We start from the raw sequence: 27,345 nt of genomic DNA on the forward strand, positions 1-27,345 counted from the left end.
TTCTCTGTATGACTTATTTCACTTAGCATAACACTCTCCAGTTCCATCCATGTTGCTACAAAAGGCCATATTTCATTCTTTCTCACTGCCAAGTAGTATTCATTGTATATATAAACCACAACTTCTTTATCCATTCATCAGTTGATGGACATTTAGGCTCTTTCCATAATTTGGCTATTGTTGAAAGTGCTGCTATAAACATTGGGGTACGAGTGCCCCTATGCATCAGCACTCCTGTATCCCTTGGGTAAAATCCTACCAGTACTATTGCTGGGTCAAAGGGTAGATCTATTTTTAATTTTGTGAGGAACCTCTACTTGTAAGGAACCTCTGTTTTCCAGAGTTTGCATTCCCACCAACAGTGCAAGAGGGTTTCCATTTCTCCACATCCTCGCCAGCATCTATGGTCTCCTGATTTGTTCATTTTAGCCACTCTGACTGGTGTGAGGTGATTTCTCAGTGTGGTTTTGATTTGTATTTCCCTGATGAGGAGTGATGTTGAGCATCTTTTCATGTGCCTGTTGGCCATCTGGATGTCTTCTTTAGAGAAGGGTCTATTCATGTCTTCTGCCTATTTCTTCACTGGATTATTTGTTTTTCAGGTGTGGAGTTTGGTGAGTACTTTATACCTTTTGGATACTAGCCCTTTGTCCAATATGTCATTTGCAAATATCTTTTCCCATTCTGTCGGTTCCCTTTTAGTTTTTTTGATTGTTTCCTTTGCAGTGCAGAATCTTTTTATCTTCATGAGGTCCCAATAGTTCATTTTTGCTTTTAATTCCCTTGCCTTTGGAGATGTGTCAAGTAAGAAATTGCTGCGGCTGAGGTCAGAGAGGTTTTTTCCTGCTTTCTCTAGGGTTTTGATGGTTTCCTGTCACATTCAGGTCCTTCATCCATTTTGAGTTTGTTTTGTGTTTGGTGTAAGAAAGTGGTCTAGTTTCATTCTTCTGCATGTTGCTGTCCAGTTCTCCCAGCACCATTTGGTAAAGAGACTGTCTTTTTTCCATTGGATATTCTTTCCTGCTTTGTCAAAGATTAGTTGGCCATACTTTTGTGGGTCCAATTCTGGAGTCTCTATTCTATTCCATTGATCTATGTGTCTGTTTTTGTGCCAGTACCATGCTGTCTTGATGATTACAGCTTTGTAGTAAAGGCTAAAGTCTGGGATTGTGATACCTCCCACTTTGTTCTTCTTCAATATTACTTTGGCTATTTGGAGTCTTTTGTGGTTCCATACAAATTTTAGGATTGCTTGTTCTAGCTTCGCCAAAAAAGAGAACTACAGGCCAATATCCCTGATGAATATGGATGCAAAAATTCTCAACAAGATACTAGGAAATCGAATTCAACAGCATATAAAAAGAATTATTCACCATGATCAAGTGGGATTCATTCCTGAGCTTCCGGGCTGGTTCAATATAGGCAAATCAATCAATGTGATACATCACATTAATAAAAGAAAAGATAAGAACCATATGATCCTGTCAATAGATACAGGAAAAGTATTTGACAAAATTCAGCATCCTTTCTTAATAAAAACCCTCAAGAATGTCAGAATAGAAGGAACATACTTAAAGATCATAAAAGCCATTTATGAAAAGCCCACAGCTAACATCATCCTCAATGGGGAAAAACTGAGAGCTTTCCCCCTGAGATCAGGAACATGACATGGATGTCCACTCTCACCGCTGTTGTTTAACCTAGAGTTGGAAGTTCTAGCATCAGCAATCAGACAACAAAAGGAAATCAAAGGCATCAAAATTGGCAAAGATGAAGTCAAGCTTTCACTTTTTGCAGATGACATGATATTATACATGGAAAACCCAATAGACTCCACCAAAAGTCTGCTAGAACTGATAATGAATTCAGCAAAGTCACAGGATATAAAATTAATGTACCAAAATCAGTTCCATTCTTATAAACTAATAATGAAGCAACAGAAAGACATAAAGAAACTGATCCCATTCACAATTGCACCAAGAAGCATAAAATACCTAGGAATAAACCTAACCAAAGATGTAAAAGATCTGTATTCTGAAAACTATAGAGAGCTTATGAAAGAAATTGAGGAAGATACAAAGAAATGGAGAAACAGTCCATGCTGATGGATTGGAAGAATAAATATTTTTAAAATGTCAATACTACCCAAAGCAATCTACACATTCAATGCAATCCCAATCAAAATTGCACCAGCATTCTTCTCAAAGCGAGATGAGTCATATATATATATATATATATATATACACACACACACACACACACACACACACACACTCACCCTGTGTCCTTTGATTGGAACATTTAATTCATTTATATTTAAAAGTATTTATTGGTATATATGTACTTATTGCCATTTTGTTATTTGTTTTATGGTTGTTTTTGTAGTTCTCTGTTCTTTCTTCTTTCTTGCTCTCTTCTCTTGTGGTTTGATGGCTTCCTTTTGTGTTGTGCTTGGATTCCTTTCTCTTTACTTTTTCTATATCAATTATAAGGTTGTTTTTATATGGTTGTCATTTTTATGTGTGGTTGCCATTAGGTTCATATATAACATCCTATGAATATAATAGTCTATATACGTTAATGTTGCTTTAATTTGAACCCATCTGAAGCACTAGGCTTGTAGTTGGGCAGCATTAGTAGTCACACCAGATGCCTGCCCTCAGTCTGTCTGTTGGAGCTGCAGTCATGCTGAAGTGCAGAGTGCTCTCCTGTGTTGTCACCTGAGAGGGCTTCATTGGTAAATGGAGCCAGATGTCAGACTAGATGCCTACCTCCAGTCCATCTGTTGGGGCTGTTGTCACACCTGTCTGCAGGTTACTCTCTCTGCCTTGTCTCCTGAGAGGCTTTCATGGGTGGATGGGTCCAGAAGTCAGACCCCATGCCTGCCCCCATTCTGTGTGCCCATGCTACAGTTGCACTGATTGACAGGGCAGTCTCTGAGCTTCCAACTGTAAGATTTGGCTTCTGGGACTGTGGGTGCACTGGTGTGTGTAGTTACCTTCTCCTCTCCCGAGAGCAGGAGTCACTTTAGAGTGGTGCTGGTCCTTGCCAGGGCTGCCTACGGAGCATGTTAGGGCAAGAGCTGCTATGGGGGGACACCTACTGAGTGGGGAAAGTTGGTTGTCAGGGATCCACATGATAATGTGAGGGCCAGAAGCACTGCAATAGCAAGATAGGTGGAAAGTGTTTAGCTGATTACTACAAACATCCAGGTATCTAGCCTATGGGGCTGGGAAGAGGATAGAAATGGCACCCACCGGCTCTTTTGTTCTTGAAGTCTCTTAATGATCCTTGCCCTTCTAGGGCATGTTCTGAAATTGGTAAATAATCTCCTTCGTGTGTACCCCCTGGTGCTTTTCAAACTGCTGCTTTTATTACTATATCTGGGCTGGGTTATTTGTTATGCTGGCTCCTTAACGGCAGGGACTCAGTTTCCTATCACCCTCTGGCTCTCCTGGAGCTAGGCCCTGCTGGCAGTGTTAAGCCCCATTGGTTTTCAAAGCCAAATGTTATGGGGACTTGTCTTCCCAGTGCAGGTTCCCCGTGCCTGAGGTGCCTGGTGTGGGGTCTCATTCTCTCACTTCTCCATGCTTGTGTTGCCCTTCCCATTGTGGTTAACCTCCACATGGGTTTAGTTCTTGACCACGTCTCTGCTCCCCCTACACTTTTGAATGTTGCATTCTGAACTGTGAAAAATATGTTCTGCCAGTCTTTGGTTGTTTCTGAGTTAATTGCACTGATGTAGCTGTTACCTCAGTGTGTCCATAGGACAACGTGACCTCAGGATTCTCCTACTTTGCCATCTTCCCAGCGTTCTACGTGTTTTTTTCCTGTGGTGATTTAAAGCTTATGAAAAAATTCTAAATTAATATGTTTGTAATTTCTTGTTAGGAGACATGTTGATAGAAAAACAATAAAAAGCTTTACCTATTGCTTAATTTATATTTAAATGGCCTTCTTTTGTTTCCTAACATATATGTTGTAACAGGTCCTGTTCTTATTCTAAATATTTCTAGGCTACAATATAAAGGGTGAAAATTAAAATCTAACTCCACTTTATTCCCTTCTCCCTTCTCCACTTTAAGCTATTAAGGTAAGATAATTTTCACATTTTTGTTTTATACCCATTGGCTCAGAGAAGTTACAAAGAATTTTCTGAGTAAAGATAGTACTTTAATATTCTAAAAATTCCTTTCAGTTTCAAATTCTATCTTTCAACCTAAGTAATTCAAATTTTTACCTATACACAAACATTTATTGAGAGCGTCATATTCATACTATTCTTCAAGGCACTGTAAAGTTGGACTTGGATATTTGGGTAACCATTTGCTATTGAATTTTTCATTTTCTTACTCCTGATTATTTGCCAAAATTTTCATCCATGTAGTTTTTCATATAGCAGCTTCTTTTTTTTATTTTTTTAATGTTTATTTATTATTGAGAGAGACAGAGACAGAATGCGAGTGGGTTGGGGCAGAGAGAGAGGGAAGCACAGAATCTGAAGCAGGCTCCAGTCTCTGAGCTGTCAGCACAGAGCCTGACACGGGGCTCAAACTCACAGGCTGTGAGATCATGACCTGAGCCGAAGGCAGACACTCAGCCGACTGAGCCACCCAGGCACCCCTCATATGGCAGCTTCTATTGCATATTTTTAAATTATTAACTGTTTCCCAAAATATTATTTCTCTCAGTAGATATTTTTCAGGTACTATCAAATATTGTGATTTCTAGAAAAATGAGGTGATACCCCTGCTCTCAGTGATGTCTTTCATTTAAAAATAATTACTATTGTTATAATTTTCTTTTTGGTCAAGATTATATTTATCCTGACTTTAAAAATGAAAAATACTGGAGTGCCTGAGTGGCTCTCTTAATCTCAGGGTTGTGGGTTTGAGCCCTAGGTTGGGTGTAGAGATTACTCAAAAATAAAATCTTTAAAAAAAAGAAAATGATGCAAAATTGTTTGCCACCATTTCATTGGAATGGGGGAGAATTTGTTAGGAATTCTGGTGTATAGATTAAAGATGATAGATTAGGTAGGTGAATAAGATAGTGTTTATGTGTATAATCAAGCCATATCTGGAAAATTGGTTCAGAATCTGTTTTTATAGGAAACAAAGATGGTAGCACAGAAAGTTTTATTTATATAAATACATATAACTTTGATGGATACAAATGGTAAACTCATTTTATTTCTAACAGGTTTGGCTGTGGCAATAGCCTTCATATAAAATGCATGAAGATCCTAGCTAATTATCAGGATATGATATCAAATGCTTCCATGTTGAAATGTCCTCTATGTAGGAAAGAGTTTGCACCAATAAAACTTATTTTAGAGGAATTCAAAAACTCTAGCAAACTTGTAACTGCAGCTGAAAAAGAGCGACTGGACAAACACCTTGGAATTCCCTGTAATAACTGTAAACAATTTCCAATTGAGGGGAGATGTTATAAGTAAGTGTCATCAGTAAAATGATAAACATGTTTTCTAACTCTTTTTAACATTAGAAGACTTGAAGCATTAGAGTACTAGTCATTTAGGCTGGGTTCTTCCTTCTGTATGTAGTATGTTTGAGTAAGTGATGGTTGCTTATTTAGGATTTCCAGACTGGTGATCTATGTCAGCCTAGTACCTCAAAAACTCATTGTTTTATTCCTTCACTTACAGAAAGGTATTGGCTTTGCACTCCAGTCTAGATTGAGAGTCTGAAGTAGCATTCTGTCCTGGAAGCTCTGGACACAGGCTTGTTGCTGTGGCCTAAATGAGTTTCCAAATTCAGAACCCTCCACTTCTAGACTTCTCAGCTTCTGTAACTTTCTTTGAACCATCATTGATATTGCCAAAAACTTCTATAATTGAGCTAGAGGGATATTGACTAGATTGACTGAATATTTAATTGAGTTTCCTGAACTCCAAATTTCAACAAGTACATGTGTTTTTTTGTTTCAATCCTATGCTTCAATGGCAATAAGATAATTATTAGAGAAAACAGTTTTTGTTACTTTTGTACTTAATCCCCAAACTTTCCCGCAATTGTCACACTAAAACATCAATTAATTGCTATGCTTAGGAATTGTGTTTTAATTAAAATTTTAGCTTAACTCTATGTGAAGAAAATATTTTTTTCCAGTCTTCCTAGAAGTACATTATGATGAGCCCAATTCATACATTTTTTAGAACCCTCTCATAAAATCATAAAACTGTTTTTAATCACTCCTGTCAGCAAATGGTAACTTTTCTGGTTTATAGTGTTTTAGTTCTTTGTTTTCCTTATGTGTCACATAGAAGAAAATCAACTGGATCACTGTAAGTAAGAGTCTTTACTGGAAAATGACTGGCCTGAGAAGACTCCAAAGGAACATTTTAACTTGAGAAAGAAGGTCAGAATTTTTGTGAAGGTTTAGCAGGTATTCAGCTAGCATCAGGAATGTTAGTTAAATAGGTTCCAGAAAAAGGAAGGACTTGATCTTCGGTATTAGTAACCATTGTTTTCAAGAGGTACAGATCCAAACAGTAAGAAGCTAAGATAACATGTGAAAGAGGGGGTTGGGAGGAACAGCTGTGAGAGATGAGGACATGAAGCAGACATGGTGTAAAATTCTCAGTCCTCGTTGTTGCCTGTTCCTCAAATTATTAGAGTGTGGCTTTTGTAGATAATTTCAAATCTTTCTTTTAAGTATTTTGTTAATGGTAGTGCACTCTTTTCCTCTGAGTTTTCTGACTGCTCTCTCTGTCTTTGTGGATGATTCTTCACACTACCCCTTGTACAGGAGGAAAAAATTTTCTATACCTTTCTAGGTTCTTTCATCTGGTCTATTAATTAAACTGACGTAAGATTAATAGCAGAAAAAGCAAATTTAAATTTGTTCATGCAGGAGCCTCACACTGACATGAAAGTTTCAAAGACAAGCAGTTAAGGCTTAGAAGCCATCCTGGGCTAAGGAGAAAGGGGGTAGGAGTTCGTGTCTTCAAAGGGAAAGAGGACAATTTATGGGAAGATGGGAAAAACAAATGTCAAGCCATGGTGAGACAATAGGACACAGAGAGGAATTTGAACAAAGAGGTCCTGCTGAGCTCCCTCCAGTTTACCATACCTAGTACATACTCTTTGTAGTTATCTCTGGTAATAGCTCTCTTCCTGGACTGGGCCTCTATCTAAATTCCTTTAGGTAGTTGAGGGGGAAATAAAAAGCTCTTCCTGACTCTTTTTGGGCCTTGATTGACTTGAGCTCAAAGTAATCCACATGCCAAAGTGGCACATTCTGGGGAGACTTGTTCCAAATACAGGTCCACTGTTTTGCTCCCTGCTTACTGCCCTACACTAGGAGAATAATTTCTCCACTCTAGGTTTGGCTTACAATTACTTACCTCTATATCAGTCCTCTCTTACAAATTAAAGAATTTATTTCAATATTTGTGATTTCACCTTCATTTCATTCCCTCAGATACTGACATTTTAGTCATTAGCCTGAAAAACTATTCCCAGTAGTTTTAGTAATGTATTGAGTAGGAGACAAACTAGAAAGCTTTTCAGTTCCTTCTTCATTAGAGTTTTACAACAGAGCCACTTCTTTTAAGAAGTTAATTCTAAATATATATATGTGTGTGTGTGTGTGTGTATGTATATATATATATGTGTATATATGTATATGTATATACATATGTATATATGTATACATATGTATATGTATATACATATGTATACATGTATACATATGTATATGTATACACACACACACACACACACATATATATGTTGAAATATAGAGATACTTAATTTTTTCTTGCCTAGCAAAATTTGGTGTATCAAATAAAATGCTCCATTGCTATGATTGGTTAATGTTAAAATAATAACAATAATAAATTAGTGCATGCGCTTCTAAATGTTTAAAGGACATATTTTCCCAGATTTCTCGTGGAAATAGTTTTCTAAAACTTTAATAACTTGCATAAGAAAATAAGTTTGTTTGATTACTGCCCAGAATATTATTTGTTTGGTAAATATTGCTGCAAGTAAATTAAAATTATGTACTTATTGCAAATTTTTTTATAAATGATGTAAGTTTGAGATTAAAGCTTTTGTGGAAAGTGAAGTTTCTGTTTATTTAATAACATTTTATACATATAACTTTTTACATATTGTGAGAAAAAAGGGAATATAATTTTTATTTTTAAGAAGTATTCTGCTAAGCACAACTCTCGCATTCTTGAAACAATTGGAAAACACTGACTAATCAAATGATAGAATATCTAATAGGCTATAAATCCTATAGGAATTTAGATAAAGAAAGAAATGAAAATTAAGGTACTGTGGAAAGAAATCATGGAAGGATTGTGTGGTAGACAAAATAATGCCTTCCCAAATATGTCCACATTCTTATGCCCAGAACTTACCTAACATAGGGGAATTAAGGTTGCAGATGTAATTAAGATTGCTAAACACCTGACCTTGAAGTAAGAAGATTATTCTTGATTGCCTGGGCCAAATGTAATCACAAGTGTTCTTAAAAGTGGAAAGGGAGGCAAAAAAAGAGTCAGAGGGAGATGTGACTTTGGAAGAAAAGCCCAGAGAGACAAAGCATTGCTTGCTTTGAAGATAAAGGAAAGGACAACAAGCTAAGCCAAGGAAGGTAGACACCTTCTAGAAAATGGAAAGACCAAGGAAAGGGGTCCCCTTTAGAACCTCCAGAAACAAATGCAACCCTGTTGACCCTTTGATTTTGGTCCCTTGAGACCTATGTCAGCCTTCTATCCTACAAAACTATAAGATAATTAAGTTGTGTTGTTAAGTTGCTAAATTTGCTGTAATTTTTACAGTAGTGGTAGGAAGATGATAACAGGTGAGAAAAGATGGGCCTTGTCCTATCTGCCTAGTTCCCAGGAAATTTTAGTTGGAATTTTTCACCTAAACCATCAAAATAATTGGTTTTTTTCTTGTATGTCTTAATATTTTGCCTTTTTAGGTGTACCAAATGCATAGAATATCACTTATGCCAGGAATGTTTTGATAGTTGCTGCCATCTTTCTCATCCCTTTACATTTCGTGAGGTACAGTTTCCATCTTGAATTATATGGTGTTTGTATTTATCCTGTTGTAAATCTAAATAAAGTAAATCTAAGAATAATAATACATAACACTTTGGAATAGAGATGATTGTTTTTTAATAAAAACCTAAGACTCGGGGCGCCTGGGTGGCGCAGTGGGTTAAGCGTCCGACTTCAGCCAGGTCACGATCTCGCGGTCCGGGAGTTCGAGCCCCGCGTCAGGCTCTGGGCTGATGGCTCAGAGCCTGGAGCCTGTTTCCGGTTCTGTGTCTCCCTCTCTCTCTGCCCCTCCCCCGTTCATGCTCTGTCTCTCTCTGTCCCAAAAATAAATAAACGTTGAAAAAAAAATTTTTTAAAAAAACCTAAGACTGTATTTTTAGGAGAATTCTTTTTCATAGAGATGTACAGTGCAACTAACTCTCACATTGGTAGTTTATAAAATCTAACAATAACAAACATCTGATGACATTACACATAAATCTTAAGTATAGGAATTACAGCCACTAAACTTGAAAATTCATTTTAAAAAAAGCTCAGCATTTCTAATTGGCATAACTTATTGACAACAACTTATGGTTTTAAATTTTCTTACATCAACAATAATGAAATTTTATTTCAATCCTTTATACTGTATACTTAGAAGTAAATGCCTCCTGATGTTGAATAATAATTCTACCTTCTACCTATTAGACAAGATAAAACATCCACAAAAAAATTACTATTATTCATTAATATTCTTACCTTAAAAAGTAATGTTATTATAGTAGCTGTACAATAGTATATTAGACTCACGAATAATTTATAAATTTTTAATGTTAAAAGTTTTTAAATGAATATTATTCACATTATGTTGTTAATATGTGGCTGATTTTAATCCACAAAATTAAAAATTTCCATGATTTGCAAAGTAACATTTATTTTTACCTATTACAGAAGAGAAATCAAAGATGGAGATCACTAGAAAACAGATCAGATGAAACTGTAAAATATGTAGATATTAAAAATGAAACAGAAGAAAAGATGCCACATTTTCAAGGAAAGCAATGGTAAGATTCTCAGTGAAGCTTACATTTCTTTTTGTGACGTGGGACATTTAAATAATTTTTCAGTTTGAATAAGTTTTATTCATTCCTTTATTCAGTAAATATTAATTATATCCTAGTAACATTATTATGCAAGTAAAAAGGAAGGCTTTAGAGTCAGACTGCTTGAATCTAATCCTTATACAACTATAAGTTGGCAGTGTGACTTTTGGGTTAGTTAACTACTTTGCTTCTCTTCCACATTTTTTTCATCTTTAAAATGTGGATGGGGTGCCTGGGTGGCTCAATCAGTTGAATGTCTGACTTCAACTCAGGTCATCATCTTGTGGCTCGTGAGTTCGAGTCCCACATTAGGCTCTGTGCTGACAACTCAGAGCCTACTATCCTGCTTCAGATTCTGTGTCTCCCTCTCTCTCTGCTCCTGCTCTGCTCGTGCTCTGTCTCTCTCTCTCAAACATTAAAAAATAATAAATAAATAAATAAATAAATAAATAAATAAATAAATAAATAAAATGTGGATAATTATAAAACCAGCCTCATAGGAATTTTGTGAATATAAAATGGTTCAGACACACAGCAAATACTCAAATAATGTCTGTTATTGTTAATACTACCAGAGATTCTACTAGGCATTAGGGATATAGTAGTTTCCTCAGTAAATAATTGATCATCTAAGTAAATGTAAAATTAAAAATGACATAAGTTATTAAAAAAATACAGGGGGATTTGATACTTGTTTTGAAGCGATTGATCTCTAGGGGAAGGAAGTCTTTTCTGCCTCACTCCCCCACTGTTTCTCCCTCATGGAGGAAGAATGCTGAGTGGATTGGTTGTATTTCACAACCTTGATTGAGCTGTTTATTAGTGGACAGGCCTTCAAATTTTTTGTCATATTCCTTATTAAAGAAAATTAAATATACTGTGTATTAACACATTAGCTATAAAAATATACAAAAGAAATAATTTTGAAAGGATATGGGATAAAATTAGTTTTTAAAAATAACTTCAGGGGCACCTGGGTGACTCAGTCAGTTAAGTGTCTGACTCGATTTCGGCTCAGGTCATGATCTCACAGTCATGAGATGGATCCCCATGTTGGGCTCTGCACTTAATGTGGGGCCTGCTTAAGATTCTCTCCCTTCCTCTCCCTCTGCAGCTCCTCCACTTGCACTCTCTCTCTCTGAGTAAATAAATAAATAAATAAATAAATAAATAAATAAATAAAGTCCCTTTATTAGTAATAATAATAATTTTAGTGAATTATCCAAATAAAAATTGTCCTTACTCTCATTAACACAAAAACACACATACATTTCTGTCCAATCCAGTGGATATTTACCCATGTCCTGTGGGTACTTCAGACACTTTGTAGACCACAGCTCTTATGAAGCATAAAATAACTTGTGGGTATATAATAAGCCTATACTAAGGCTCTCCATCTCCATTTCCTCTGGCTCTGGCTAGGTTCCTAGGCTCTGGCTGTTACACTTCAACCTATTTGGATAATAAATTGTATAACTAAATGTGTTGAAGATATTGTAGGTAGAGACAAGAGAACATTAAGGTAGAGAAACATTCTAGGCAGAGAAAGTGGATTAAGTAAAAGGAGAGAGTTTCAAGATAAGGAATACTCACCACATTAAATAATAAAAATACACAGGTATTTTTTTTTTAGTTGACAATCACAGGTATTTTTTTTAGTTGACAATTAGATGATCTTGGTAAAAGCAGTTTCTGCAATATTATGGAAATATATCTGTAGAGTGATAAGAAACACAATAGAACATAGCATGCAACCCATGAATCAATGAGTAATTTTGACTTTCAAGTCTTATTATTTAAGAAATACATTTCTAAATTTTAATTCCAGTATAATTGACATACAGTGTTATATTAGTTTCAGGTACACAATAGAGTGATTCAACAATTCTACATATAACTCAGTTCTCATCCTGATAACTGTACTCAATCCTCTTCACATACTTCATGCATCCCCCACCCACCTCCCCTTTGGTAACCACCAATTTGTTCTCTATAGTTAAGAGTTTTTTGAGGTGCCAGGGTGCCTCAGTTAGTTTAGTGCCCAACTCTTGATTTTGGCTCAGGTCATTATCTCATGGTTCATAAGTTCAAGCCCCATGCTGGGGGAGCCTGCTTGGAACTCTCTCTCTCTCTCCCTGTCTCTCTGCCCTTCCCCTACTCTCATTCTGTCTCTCTCTTTCTCCCTCTCTCTCTCTCTGTCTCTGTCTCTATCTCTCTCTCTCTCAAAATAAGTAAATACTTAAAAAAAAGAGAGTTTTTTGGCTTGTCTCTTTTTTTCTTTGTTTTGTTTCTTAAATTCCACATATGAGTGAAATCATATGGTATTTGTCTTTTCCTGACTGACTTATTTCACTTAACATTATACCCTCTACATCCCATGTTGTCATAAATGGCAAGATTTCTTCATTCGTTTTTATGGCTGAGTAATATTCCAGTGTGTGTGTGTATACTTCTTTTTTGTCCATTCATCTACCTTCTTTGTCCACTCATCTATCAGTGGACATTTGGGTTGTTTCCATAATTTGGCTATTGTGTATAATGCTGCAATAAACATAGGGGCACATATATTCTCTCCAATTAGTGTTTTCATATTCTTTGGGTAGTACCCAGTAGTGTGATTACTGGATCATAGAATACTTCTATTTTTAATTTTTTGAGGAACCTCCATATTGTCTTCAATAATGGGGCCATACCAGTTTGCATTCCCACCAATAGTACAAGAGGGTTCCTTTTTTGTCCACATTCTCACCAACACATGTTGTTGCTTGTATTTTTTATTTTAGCCATTCTGGAAGGTGTGAGGTGATATCTTATTGTGATTCCCTGATGATTAGTGATGTTGAGCATCTTTCCATGTGTCTGTTGACCATCTGTAAGTCTTCACTGAAGAAATGTCTGTTCACGTCCTCTGCCCACTTTTAATTAGATTATTTGATTCGTGTTGAGTTTTGTAAGTTCTTTATACATTTTAGATGCTAACCACTTGTCAGATAAGTCATTTGTAAATATCTTCTCCCATTCAGTAGGTTGGCTTTTAGTTTTGTTTGTTGTTTACTTTGCTGTGCAGAAGTTTTTTTTATTCTTATTTTGATGTAGTTCTAATAGGTTTTTTGTCTTTTTTGCTTTTTTTTTTTTTTTTGCTTTTGCTTCTCTTTCCTCAAGAGACATAGCTAGAAAGATGTTCTTATGGCTGATATTTGAAGAGTTACTGCCTGTGCTCTCTTCTATGATTTTTATGGTTTCAGGTCTCACATTTAGGTCTGCAATCCATTTTGAGTTGATATTTGTATATGATGTAAGAGAGTGGTCCAGTTTCATTCTTTTGCATATAACTGTGCAGCTGTCCACAAACCATTTATTGAAGATACTTTTCTTCCATTGCATATTCTTGCCTCCTTTGTTGACGATTAATTGGCCATATAATTGTGGGTTTATTTTTGGACTTTCTGTTCTGCTCCATTGATCCATATGTCTGTTTTTCTGCCAGTACCATACTGTTTTGATTACTACAGCTTTGTAATACAACTTGAAATCTGGAATTGTGATACCTCCAGTTTTGTTTTTCTTTTTCAAGATGTCTTTGACTATTCAGGGTCTTTTGTGATTCCATACAAATTTTAGGGTTGTTCTAGTTCTGTGAAAAATGCTGTTGGTAGTTTGTTTTTTTTTAAGTTTATTTATTTATTTTGAGAGAGAGAGAGAGAGAGCACCTGCATGAAAGTGGGGGAAGGGCAGAAAGAGAGACAGAGGATCTGAAGCAGGCTCTGTGCTGACAGCAGAGAGCCCAGTGTGGGGCTCAAACCTACGAACCATGAGATCATGACCTTAGCTAAAGTCAGATGCTTAACTGACTGAGCCACCCAGGTGCCCCTGTTAGTATTTTTATAGAGATTGCATTAAAGCTGTAGATTGCTTTGGGTAGTAGGGACATTTTAACAATATTTTTTTTCAATCCATGAGCATGGGATGTTTTCCCATTTGAGTGTTGGCACTGCACTTGTTCCCACACATGTCTGTGTATCTAGACTGGGGGCTAGGGGAGGGAAATGGTGCCCACCAGCTATTTGGTTCTTGGAATTATCTCCCAAAGATTGCTTCCCCTCCAGCACATACTCTGAGATTTGCAAATACATCTCCTTCCTGTATATCCCAGGCGTTTTTTAAACTGCTGTTTCTATGCTGATCTCAGTGGGGCTGTTTGTTTTGCTCTTTTAGGGTGGAGACTCAGTTTCTTATCCCTCTGGCTCTCCCAGAACCAACCCTTTTGATTTTTAAAGTTCCAGTTGTTAAGCCCCACTGATTATAAGAACTCACAAAGTTAGGCCCCTCTAGTTTTCATAGCTAAATGTTATGGGGATTTGTCTTCTCTGTGCAGATTCCCCATGCCTGTAGTGCCTGGTTTGGGGTCTGGTCCTCCCCCCTTTCCACACTAATGGCATCTCTCCCCATTCTGGACAGTACCACAGGTCAGTTTGGCTCCCAACTGCATCTCTACCCTCCTTACCTTCTTTGATGTAGACTCTTCCCTACATTTAGCTGTGAACAGTCTGTTCTTCCAGTCTTCATGTCATTTTTTGGGTTATTTAACCTGATGTGAGTGTTATGTAGGTGTACAAATGGGACAAGGTGATCCTAAGATACTCCTACTCTGCCATCTTCCCCAGAAGTGTGGAAATACATTTTGTAAGGCTATAGTTGTCATACTGACTCCTCTGATGGATCTGGCAAAGTAAATTGAAAACCTTCTGGAAAAAAATTCACCATTCTAGATGCCATTAAGAACATTATTCATGGGGAGAGGTCATAATATTAACATTAACAAGAGTTTGGAAGAAGTTGATTCCAACCCTCATGGATGATTTTGAGGAGTTCACTATTTCAGTGGAGGAAGTAACTGCAGATATGGTGGAAATAGCAAGGGAAATAGAATTAGAAGTGGAGCCTGAATATGTGACTGAATTGCTGCAATCTCATGATAAAACTTAAATAGGTGAGGGGTTGCTTCCTATGGATGAGCAAAGAAAGTGGTTTCTTGAGAGAGAATCTATTCCTGGTGAAGATGCTGTAAAGATTGTTGGAATGACAACAAAGGATTTAGAATATTATATCAACTTAGTTAATAAAGCAGCTGTAGGGTTTAAGAGTATTGATTAATTTTGAAATAAGTTCTTCTGTGGGTAGACTGCAATCAAGCAGCATCACATGCTACAGAAAAATCATCCATGGAAGGAAGTGTCAGTTGATGAGGCAAACTTCATTGTTATCTTGTTTTAAAAAATTGTCTCAGCCATTCCAACCTTCAGCAACCAGCACCCTGATCAGTCAGCAGTCTTTAACATTGAGACAAGACCAGCAAAATATTATAATGCACTGACAGCTCAAATAATGTTAGCATTTTTAACAGTAAGGCATTTTTTAGTTCAAGTATGTACATTGCTTTCTCAAACATAGTATTATCGCACACTTAATAGATTACAGTATAATGTAAACATAACTTTTATGTGTACTGAAAACCAAAAAATTCATTTGACTTGCTTTACTGTGGTACTCACTTTATTGTGGTGGTCTGGAACCAAACCCACAATATCTCCAAGGTATGCCTGTATTTGAACTATGTTCTGAATGACTTTTGAATAATAGAAATGTGTCTAACCTTTAGCTAAGTTGTGTTTTTAAATGTTTATCTGTGTCATCAGTTGGTAATGGCATCAAATAGCAGTTAATTTACATTGATCTGAGTTATGTTGGTTCGTACTTCTGGTACAAAAATGGGTTTGGTACTTTTAGAGTCACATTAACATAGTCTAACAATACTAAAGTAGTAAACATATCCCAAGGGAAAATGAGTTTCCTCCTAGATTCGTATCTACCAATTTATCATAGTAGCCTGAAATATTTAATGTGGCTTACTGTGCCCCTTACTTCCTACCAGATGGCAGAGTGAATTGGATTGTATTTTTCTAAACACAAGGTGTATGTGTTGGCTCAGACTGAAATAATTTGAGTATATGTTTCTTATTAAAATTTTGTTCTTGTTTCATATACATTAAAAAGTGCAAATCAAAAAATTTCAGGTTACGGTTTTTATTTGAAATGACTAAATTAAATTTTGTTATTTATGAAGTTGATGTTGAAGTTGGATCTATCTTGTTCAGCATCAATATAGTAGATTTTTTAACTTTATAGTGTATGAGATTTATTACCTTCAGTTCAAGAAAATACTGGATTCGTTTACATTATTTATATGGAGGAAATTTACCTGTGCTATTGACTACTTCCTGATCTATAATCACATATAAACATTAATATCTTTCTGCTCATTCTCATTCAGCCAAGTTTACACACCAAAACAAGTGGTAAAGTCACTGCCTCTCTTACTGATTACAAAAACTAGTAAGCTGCTTGCTCCAGGCTACCAGTGTCGACTTTGTTTGAAGGCATTTTGTCTTGGTCAACATACAAGATTGCTACCATGTGCTCACAAGGTAGAAGTCACATCATTTTAGTTTGTCTTTCCTTGTAGGGCCAGTGTTTATAAATGAATTGACAGTTTAAGTTTCTCCTGTCACTTTTTAGTTATATCATGTGCAGAGATGTTCATATTGAACAGTGTATGGTAGAAGAGCCCTAGCAGAGACCATTGAGAAGGCAGCTCTGTCCCCTGTGGATGTATTTTTGTTGATTAGGACTCATTTCTGTATATGCTATCCAGAAAAGATAAATGGCTCTTCAAGTTAGATTATTTTATCTTACTTCAGTTACTTGCAGAAAGAAAAAGCTTATAGAATATTAACTTAACGTGTTTTGTGATTCTTTGGATGAAACAGATGCTTAATTTGACATAGTTTTTATTTCAAATGAATTCACTAGAATTAAAGTCTAATGTTGTTTGATCATTATATATTTGGTAACCAGGTTTTTTTCTGAAATAAAGTTACTGTAAATATTTATACCTTTAGAGTCACCTTTATTTAAAATGTCTGATAGGTTGTTTTCTTCCCAAGAATGTGATTTATTTTTATATCTTTTTATATCTTATATTTTACCATTTTATATCTTACCATTACCAGATCTATTTCCAAGTCTAGTTGGTTATGACTATTTTTATTATTTAATACATGTCATTCATTAGAAAGCAACAGTGAAATTGATGACTTAAGTAGTAAGATTTCATGAGATTACAAAAAAAAAATCCATAGAAGGATTTCCATTTTAATGTTGAAAATAGACATCAGTCCATAACCAATTCAGTTTTACTCTTCAAAATATTTCCATAAAACTTGATAAATTATAGTTATCTTCCATTTTGCTAGTTTTAATAATAACATAATAATGAAACCTGGAGAAATTTGCATAGATAATGTACATTATAAACAAGACAATTATATCTCTGATTAATTTGTAATTTTTTTTTAGTTTCATAGGAAATGTATTGACAGTTGGTTATTATACAAGTGCAATTCATGCCCTATTGATGGACAAGTTATATATAACCCTTTAATCTGGAAAGATACAGCAGTAAATGGACACACACATCAGTCCATTTCAAACACAAACATCACTCATCTGTCAAAACAGGAAGAACCAGAACTTTTCATTCCTGGTACTGGATTAGTCTTAAAACAAAATAGACTTGAAATTTTACCTATCATACCTCAACATGATTCTGAAAAGTCGAATACACCTGAAAGTCCAACAGATACCTATCAGAATATAACAATAGATGATCTATTCTCCATCAAGTTAGATGATTCAAACTCAAGAAGATTAATCTATGAATATAAAATTAGCCAACATTTCCCCAAGTATCTTCAAGATTCACTCACTGAACACATTGGAAAAATGTCATCTCAAGCATTTCTTCCTTCCATTACTAACAAGAATATTATATGTCTCACTGCAATGGAAAGTCCATGTATCAGTGAAAAATGGCACACTAGTCAAAGCCAGAAGATGGCCAAGGACTGTAAACATATTAACCACAATCCAAAGAAGACTCTTGGTACTAGAATAAAAGACAAGAAGAGATCAAATACTTCACTACAAGAAGATTTAAATCTTATTGTCAGTTGGGGTACAAGTAAACTTAGTTTGTCTAAAAGGTATAATAATTATATGAGAAAAGTTAGACAAAAATGTAATCTGTCAAGAAGGCCTGTATCTCACCCTTTAAATACAAAAAGTACTGAGCTATCTTTAATATTGGAAGGAGTTCAGTTATGAAAATGCATGTTTTATCAACATCAGAAAATGTTTGAATATTGAACATAAAAATGTTTCATTTGTAGAACATAAACATCGTATACTCTTGACAAATGTGTATAGAATTCTTTGTTGTCATTTTGCCTATTTGTCTGAATGACTAGCTACACTTAAATGACCCCATTCCTTATAAGACTTAAATCATTAGGTGCTTTGATCAATATGTTCAGGATGTTAATTATGAATAATTTTTAAAAATTTTATTTCATACTGATTAAAATAACTATTTTTACTTAAATTAAGGAAATAGATTTTCCTTGCATGGAGCCACTGTTTTTAAACATTGAACTTGATACATGTAACATGGAAGGATTCTTTCTAGGTCTTTGTGTATTTTTTGCATTTTAATATTCATACAAACCTATAGGCATATTCACACAAACCTATAAGAAAATCCAGATGGTAGTTGTCTCTTTCACTTTATATCCATAATGGTATTTTTTTATACATGAAAGTAAAATAAAATATAGTGCTGTAAGTTATGCCACATTTACAATGGTTTCACTTATTTCAAGAAACTTATAAGTACTACCAAATTTCTTGATACAATCAGTATTAAAGGATCTATTTTTTTAAACCAGCCCCATTTCCAAAATAATGAACTATTGTTTCAAAATATTCACTTGAAAAATATAACCCTTAGATTCTTATTTTGCTTATTTTTAAAAAATTTATGGCTCAGTATCTTTTCAAATTTTTGTATTAAAATATTGATATTATTTCATTGACTTTTATTATCTATGACAAGGAAAAAAACCTCACATAATATTTTTGCCACAGTGTTAATGGAATACATAGTTCTATGAAACAGATCTTGAAGACATCAAACAGAAAAAGTTCTTTGAAATAGCATTTGAATTTAAAGAAATGACTAAATTGAAGTTAATCACAGACAGAAATCACTAAAATGTAGTTCAGAAATAGTAACCGAGAGTTCATTAGACCATGAGCTACATTTTTAAATGAATGGAAAATTTGGTTCATTTTTGATATGTAAATGGAGGACCAAATACATTTGTCAGCAATCACAAATTTTATCAGCCTTTTTTTTTTTCCTTTGGTAAATTAAGGTGAAGCAAACTGCAAAATAACTTTCCAATTAATCAAATATTATTTATGTTCTAATTGATATTCTTTTTAAAAGAATTCTTCCAAAAGGAAAAGGAAAGAAAATGCTTTGGAAAGCAAAGTATATGAAAGAGATATAAAAGAACCATAAGAAATTGGGATGTTAGTAAAGAAAAAAAAAGATTTATTATTTAGTTTAAAGAAAGATATACTATGGACACTATTCCTATACTAGTCAAACTTATCATGATCATTCTGCAATTATTTGAGTTTTTATTATTGCAGTAGTATACTATACATAAAATACTACACCCATGATTTTGAAAGGAGAGTAGATAACTACTGGAATAAAAATTTCTTAGATTATGAGCAAGCTTTGCCCTGAAAGAGTTAGGGATATGAATTAGGTGACAAAGCGGAAGAGGATAAATAGTTCTCTGGTTTGTTATTAGACAAAATGAATTTCATAGAAGATGTCTGATTTCTAAGAATAGAGGTAATCCTATTTATGAAGAAGAAGATGTGGCCTGAGATCAAGGGTAGTGATGAATGACCTAACAGCCTGGTCAGGGACCTAGAAGAAGAAACATTGAAAGATTGCAGACAAGCAGGCTAGGTGCAGATGGACATATGGGTGAGGGTCCTGCCGAAAGCTCCACCCACTGGGAGAATTTTCTCTTACCACTGCCTTTAAAGGCTACTCCTAGTGAGGCTACAGGGCAGTTGGCCATCCATTTTCAGTTTTCACCTACATATCCAGCCAACCCATCCAGAAGCCAAGACCACATTTTTTTCTCTGTCAGTCAGTCATAGGTTATTAACCAAAGGAGGGACACTGGTCCAACATTAATACTGATGAATGACATGGCAGTCTGGGCTCTCTGCTGATGCAGCTTGCCTTCTGATACTGCTAAAGTTATCTGGATGTACTGCTTCCACATGATGATAGTTTGCTGCTGCACCCAACCAACTTTATGACATGATGGCTCTAATAGACTCCAGCTCATGATGGGCATTTATGGATACATGATCAATCAAGTGGAATACCATGGTCAGGGGCTCCTCCACCAGAGCATGCCATGAATTGTTTTTCAAAAGGCAAATTTTATGGCCTTGCTCCAAAACCTCAGAAAGCACATGTGATTCCCCTATACATGGGCTTGCCACAAGCTCCACTGGTCATGTTACTTATCATCAATACTTCTAATATTATAGGGCCTTCCAGGTTGTATGGCCAGAGCAGCATTATTGCTTATACCACAATCTAGACCTGTGGCAGAGCTCTTGTGTGTCCCAAGTGCCACCAAACCTAGCAGCCATTAGTGTCAGCCATATGGGCCACAGCAGTATTCCCAGATGTGGGATAATGGAATATACTGCTCCATAACTCAGAGATACCAACCAGGTGTTAAACTTCCTTTTCTGTTGTGGGGAGTGAAAGATGTGATCATTTGTCTTTTATTTTGGAGTGGATATCTGGCATGCCTCTGTCCACAGAAACCCCCAAAATTTTACTAATGAGAAGTCCCTGAATCTCTCTGGAGCACGATGTGTCTACCAAGGGGCAGGGTCAGATTTCCTGGCTACTAGTTTGAAATTTCCACTTGTTACAATGATTTCATCTACCTGGATTTTGACATTTAAGTGCTACCACTTGGCCTTTATTTAGATCCAGTCACCACCACCACCACCCCACCCCCCCACCCCGTGATATCCACGAGCCTATTAGCAAGGGCCTTTCCTACTCTCAGCCCTAGGTTATAGAAGAGACCTACCACTGAACTTTTAGTGATTCTGGTGTTCAAAGCAGAACAGTTTATAACTTTGGTTAATGGTATATTTTGCAGGCCTTTGATGGTGGGGCTTTTGGCCTTACAAAGTGTATTTACTCCAGCATGCTGGCTTCCATGGGTTTTTAAATCCCTTGGCCTACTGTTTGCTATGGTGTTCTGGTATTTCAACTTAGCATTGGGCATTGCTTTTTCCACATCTCTAGGAGTCATCTCCATAGTGAATACACCATCACCTGTATTCCTCACCAAGCTGATTAACCCAATATCCCTAGAAAGTTTGCAAGTTAATAAACTCACCCTGCCCTATCATATATTCTGGTCCCCTTGATTAAGCACTCTCAGATTTCAGACCCACAGATTCTCCTCCAGTACACAATGTCTAGGTCTTACATATTCTTTAGGATATTAGGCCTTATTAGCACCAGCATATTCCTGAGTTCTTCTGTGACTTAACCTTAATTATATGCCTAGTGGCCATAAAAATGTAAGGTCGGATTCTGGAGGGGGTAAAATGATGTTTTGTGGGGAGAGGACTCTGCATTGCCTTCAAGTAAGGGGGGTGGGCAGGCTAGCTCTTTAAGAGAAAGGGTCGGCTTACTTTAGCATTTTCAGAGAGTTCAGAAGATTCAAGTGGTTCCAAATGTACAGGGTCATCCACACAAATGTTCTCTTCCCAAATGTTAGGATCCCATTCTTCCCCAACCAGACCCTGATCTTATCATAATTAACCTGCCTTGATTGGGCATTTAATCTTATCTGGAGTTCTACCACTCCATTAACTCCTGATCCTCAGTATTTCCTCTGCTTCCCTGCAGGAGAGTGTTTTTGTAAGCTACCAGGAAGGTCTGTTGGCTTTCACACTTGGAGTTTCATTGTGAATATCTTTTTCTAGGGTAGCAGTGGGCTTGACATTAGCCATCCATTCTCATTGTCCTAATAATTAGTTTCCCCAGTACTTCTCAAAGGTCTGATTCTTTATGCAAGGAATATTTTCCTACCCCAGGGGTATACTCTCATACCTCACCAACAAAGAGAATTTTAATAATTGGGCATACACCTTCTGCCCAGGATGTCTGTGTTCCCCTTACCAATGACAGGGTCCTCATTGCAAGCTGGGCTGGAAATGATTCATCTCTCAAATCCCAATATTTCACCTAATTTCTCCTACCCCTCCCATTGCCAACTGGCAAAGGTTATTTCTTCCAAAAGCAAATGTTTAAATAGAAATCGGTATGCAAGCTGTTCATTAACTATCAACACCTGTGGAAAGGAGGAACATGAGCCTGTCTTTATTTGAAATTTTGATGTTCATCATCTCTCCTTACCCTGGTCCCTTTTCTGGGGAAAGAAAACCAACTTTGTCAGAGGGAGAAGCAGAACTGTAAAGACTTGTTCATACTCCCGCTACAATCAGTCATGGGATATAGGCCATTATCTTGGGTGTGCTCTTGGCCCAGGTAATGCTCTGCAGCTGAGGCAGATGCTAAAAGAAGCAGCAGCTGCAAGCTGTTAGCAGATTGCACGCTCAGGAGCCAAGACAAGTCCTTTTTTGAAGGCCGATCTGGGCAATGCATCTCCAGTTTACTGTAGGCATAGAGAAAATTACTGAATTAAAGAGACGTTTAGAAGGTGATTGATAAGAAAAAGGAGGAAATAGAAGTCTAAACAAACTTTTTTCTGTGGTAGCTATTACTTGTGCTCAGAGATATCTGGTTCCTTTCTGGCCATTTACTACACTTCCTAGCCCCTTTGTGGTTAGGTTGAGCTCTGTGACCAGTTCAGACTAAGGAAACGTAAGAAAAAGTGAAGGCTGTCACTTCCTGCTAGAGACTGTGAAAAGCTCCTCCGCTGTCCAGTCTCTCTTCTGCAGCCACAGTACTTGCAGAACCACAGAAAATTTGTTCTAGGTGGTACAGCAACAAAAGAGTGGAGCGTCCAACAGCTCGAACCCTGAGGTAAGCACTTAAACATAAGTTTGGAGGTCAGAAGAAGTTTGGGGTGAAAATACAAATTTAAGGGGCATAGGCATGCTGATGGAACCTACATGAATAAATATCAGCTAAGGAGTGAATACAGCGTAAATACATGACACTGGACAGAGCTCTGAAGAATGCTAACATTAAAACTCAGGAGAATAGACTAGCAAAGGAGGCTGAAAAAGTAAGAAATGTTCTAATGTGGTATCTAACAATATAACTATTCTATCTTCATATGACTTTTGGTGACTCTGTGAAATTACTTAATTCCTCCCCCCCTTAAAATATAAGATATTTGGGGCAAGGACCTTGTTGTCTTGCTTACTGCTGTATGCTTAGCATACAGTGCTTGATAAACATGGGTATTCTATAATATTTGTTGAACTACTGAATTATGAAGACAAGTGACCAGATAGGAGGGAGGCAAAAAGAAAAAAAAATATGTGGTATTAGAAAACCAAAGAAGGAAATCTAGTCAATTAGTAGGTATTGGTCAGGTAAGATCAGGACTGAAAAATGTAATTTTGCTTTAGCAATAAGGAGAATGTTAGTGAACTTAGCTAGGAGAGTTTTGGTGGGGTGGTGGGAGCAAAGTCCAGATTAGATTGGGTTGAAGAGAAAACGGCAGGTGTGGGCATGGAAACAGGGAAGGTATACAACTCAAGACAAGAGATTATGAATGAGAGAAGAACAAAAAGTAACTGGAAGGAGGTGTTTGTTTCAAGGTTTTTTTTTTAAGCTATGACTTAAAACTATTTAAATGTCATTAAAAATACATCTGGTGTGTGTGATAATTGATAGCAGACAGATAAAGCTGGTGTGTATGATAGCTGATAAGGACAGAAGGATCTAGAGCATAGATGTCAGGATAGCCTATAGTGGGATGCAGGGACATATCCACTATAACTGAAGGGAGCAGTGCCTAATATAGATGTAGATAGGTTTAGATGCAAAAGGTGGTGAAATTGCAGTCTAGGTCAGCAGAGAATAAAGAAGTGGTTTAAGGTTATTGGAAAAGAATTAAAGAAACTATTTTATTGAGAGAAATGGAAAGTGAACTGGTGAAGGATGATAGCAATTCAGGCAATTTTAAGGTTCTTTTAAGTTTGCTGGCTATACATTTATACAGTGCTACCAATCTGACTCATTTGGATGATGTTTAGCAAGCACAATGCAGTCTATGTGTAACCAGAGAAGTTGAAGGGTTGAATTCATCATGGTTTGCATCTCAGTAGGCAGTTCCAATTAAAGGAAAAGGGGCAAGCAAGTTTGAAGCCTCAGCAAGGGAGAGATCAAAGAGACTCAAAATCTGAACAAATTAGAAGAGACTGTAGGAAAAGGCTGACTCACAAGACAAGATAAATAAGTGAAATGAATTGGAAGACTAAGACTGGTCAAACAGGAGTTCTTAGGCAGACAAGCTACAAAAACAGGAAGTTTGGGTCAGAGAAAGTGATACCTGAAGAAGAGACTTCAGAAGGAGGCAGGTTTCAGTGAGGTTCCAAGTATGGCCATGGGTTGGTGGAGGCGACAGAAAGAACCTGCAAGAATGAAAACAGGAAGGAAGAATGAGACGCAATGGCAATAACTGGGTCAACCTCCTAGACATTAACATCCTCCTTGATAAGAGGAGTTAGGGAGGAAAGAAAGTTCATAAATCTGTTGCCAAAAATCCTCAGTAGGGGAGTGTCTACAAGGTCTACAAAGGAGGGACTATGTATAAAAGAAGAGAAATCAAGAAATGGTAAACCTTCAAGGGAACTGGCATTTTTTTTCCAATATATGAAATTTATTGTCAAATTGGTTTCCATACAACACCCAGTGCTCATCCCAAAAGGTGCCCTCCTCAATACCCATCACCCACCCTCCCCTCCCTCCCACCCCCATCAACCCTCAGTTTGTTCTCAGTTTTTAACAGTCTCTTATGCTTTGGCTCTCTCCCACTCTAACCTCTTTTTTTTTTTCCTTCCCCTCCCCCATGGGTTTCTGTTAAGTTTCTCAGGATCCACATAAGAGTGAAAACATATGGTATCTGTCTTTCTCTGTATGGCTTATTTCACTTAGCATAACACTTTCCAGTTCCATCCATGTTGCTACAAAGGGCCATATTTCATTCTTTCTCATTGCCACGTAGTACTCCATTGTGTATATAAACCAAAATTTTTCTCCATTCATCAGTTGATGGACATTTAGGCTCTTTCCATAATTTGGCTATTGTTGAGAGTGCTGCTATAAACATTGGGGTACGAGTGTCCCTATGCATCAGTACTCCTGTATCCCTTGGGTAAATTCCTAGCAGTGCTACTGCTGGGTCATAGGGTGGGTCTATTTTAATTTTTTGAGGAACCTCCACACTGTTTTCCAGAGTGGCTGCACCAGTTTGCATTCCCACCAACAGTGCAAGAGGGTTCCCGTTTCTCCACATCCTCGCCAGCATCTATAGTCTCCTGATTGGTTCATTTTGGCCACTCTGACTGGCGTGAGGTGATATCTGAGTGTGGTTTTGATTTGTATTGCCCTGATGAGGAGCGACGTTGAGCATCTTTTCATGTGCCTGTTGGCCATCCGGATGTCTTCTTTAGAGAAGTGTCTATTCATGTTTTCTGCCCATTTCTTCACTGGGTTATTTGTTTTTTGGGTGTGGAGTTTGGTGAGCTCTTTATAGATTTTGGATACTAGCCCTTTGTCCCATATGTCATTTGCAAATATCTTTTCCCATTCCGTTGGTTGCCTTTTAGTTTTGTTGGTTGTTTCCTATGCTGTGCAGAAGCTTTTTATCTTCATGAGGTCCCAGTAGTTCATTTTTGCTTTTAATTCCCTTGCCTTTGGAGATGTGTCAAGTAAGAAATTGCTATGGCTGAGGTCAGAGAGGTCTTTTCCTGCTTTCTCCTCTAGGGTTTTGATGGTTTCCTGTTTCACATTTAGGTCCTTTATCCATTTTGAGTTTATTTTTGTGAATGGTGTGAGAAAGTGGTCTAGTTTCAATCTTCTGCATGTTGCTGTCCAGTTCTCCCAGCACCATTTGTTAAAGAGACTGTCTTTTTTCCATTGGATGTTCTTTCCTGCTTTGTCAAAGATTAGTTGGCCATACATTTGTGGGTCTAGTTCTGGGGATTCTATTCTATTCCATTGGTCTATGTGTCTGTTTTTGTGCTAATACCATGCTGTCTTGATGATGACAGCTTTGTAGTAGAGGCTAAAGTCTGGGATTGTGATGCCTCCTGCTTTGGTCTTCTTCTTCAAAATTACTTTGTCTATTCGGGGCCTTTGGGGTTCCATATGAATTTTAGGATTGCTTGTTCTAGTTTTGAGAAGACTGCTGGTGCAATTTTGATTGGGATTGCATTGAATGTGTAGATAGCTTTGGGTAGTCAATTTCAAAATTGACATTTTGAAAATATTCTTCCAATCCATGAGCATGGAATGTTTTTCCATTTCTTTATATCTTCTTCAATTTCCTTCATAAGCTTTCCATACTTTTCAGCATACAGATCTTTCACATATTTGGTTAGATTTATTCCTAGGTATTTTATGCTTCTTGGTGCAATTGTGAATGGGATCAGTTTCTTTATTTGTCTTTCTGTTGCTTCATTGTTAGTGTATACGAATGCAACTGATTTCTGTACATTGATTTTGTATCCTGCAACTTTGCTAAATTCATGTATCAGTTCTAGCAGACTTTTGGTGGAGTCTATCAGGTTTTCCATGTATACTATCATATCATCTGCAAAAAGTGAAAGCTTGACTTCATCTTTGCCAATTTTGATGCCTTTGATTTCCTTTTGTTGTCTGATTGCTGATGCTAGAACTTCCAACACTATGTTAAACAACAGCGGTGAGAGTGGACATCCCTGTCGTGTTCCTGATCTCAGGGAAAAAGCTCTCAGTTTTTCCTCATTGAGGATGATGTTAGCTGTGGGCTTTTCATAAATGGCTTTTATGATCTTTAAGTATGTTCCTTCTATCCCGACTTTCTTGAGGGTTTTCATTAAGAAACGTTGCTGAATTTTGTTAAAGGCCTTTTCTGCATCGATTGACAGGATCATATGGTTCTTATCTTTTCTTTTATTAATGTGGTATATCACGTTGATTGATTTGCAAATGTTGAACCAGCC

The 27,345-nt window shown here is 36.7% G+C and overlaps 1 protein-coding gene across 1 annotated transcript in view; it reads left to right on the top strand.

Moving 5' to 3' along the window:
• ZSWIM2 (zinc finger SWIM-type containing 2) overlaps positions 1 to 18,354 on the top strand; it is a 32,488-nt gene extending 14,134 nt beyond the window's left edge. The window contains exons 5-9 of the mRNA XM_047082634.1: positions 5,203 to 5,454; positions 8,965 to 9,049; positions 9,980 to 10,092; positions 16,463 to 16,616; positions 17,548 to 18,354. Coding sequence (XP_046938590.1) covers positions 5,203 to 5,454; positions 8,965 to 9,049; positions 9,980 to 10,092; positions 16,463 to 16,616; positions 17,548 to 18,354 — 1,411 coding nt within the window. The remainder of the gene's footprint in view (positions 1 to 5,202; positions 5,455 to 8,964; positions 9,050 to 9,979; positions 10,093 to 16,462; positions 16,617 to 17,547) is intronic.
• The last annotated feature ends 8,991 nt before the right edge of the window (positions 18,355 to 27,345 follow it).

Source organism: Lynx rufus, unplaced genomic scaffold (assembly GCF_022079265.1).
Source record: "Lynx rufus isolate CCGP_SWC_20201006 ecotype Redwood Valley unplaced genomic scaffold, mLynRuf1.p SCAF_2, whole genome shotgun sequence".
NCBI lineage: Eukaryota > Metazoa > Chordata > Mammalia > Carnivora > Felidae > Lynx > Lynx rufus.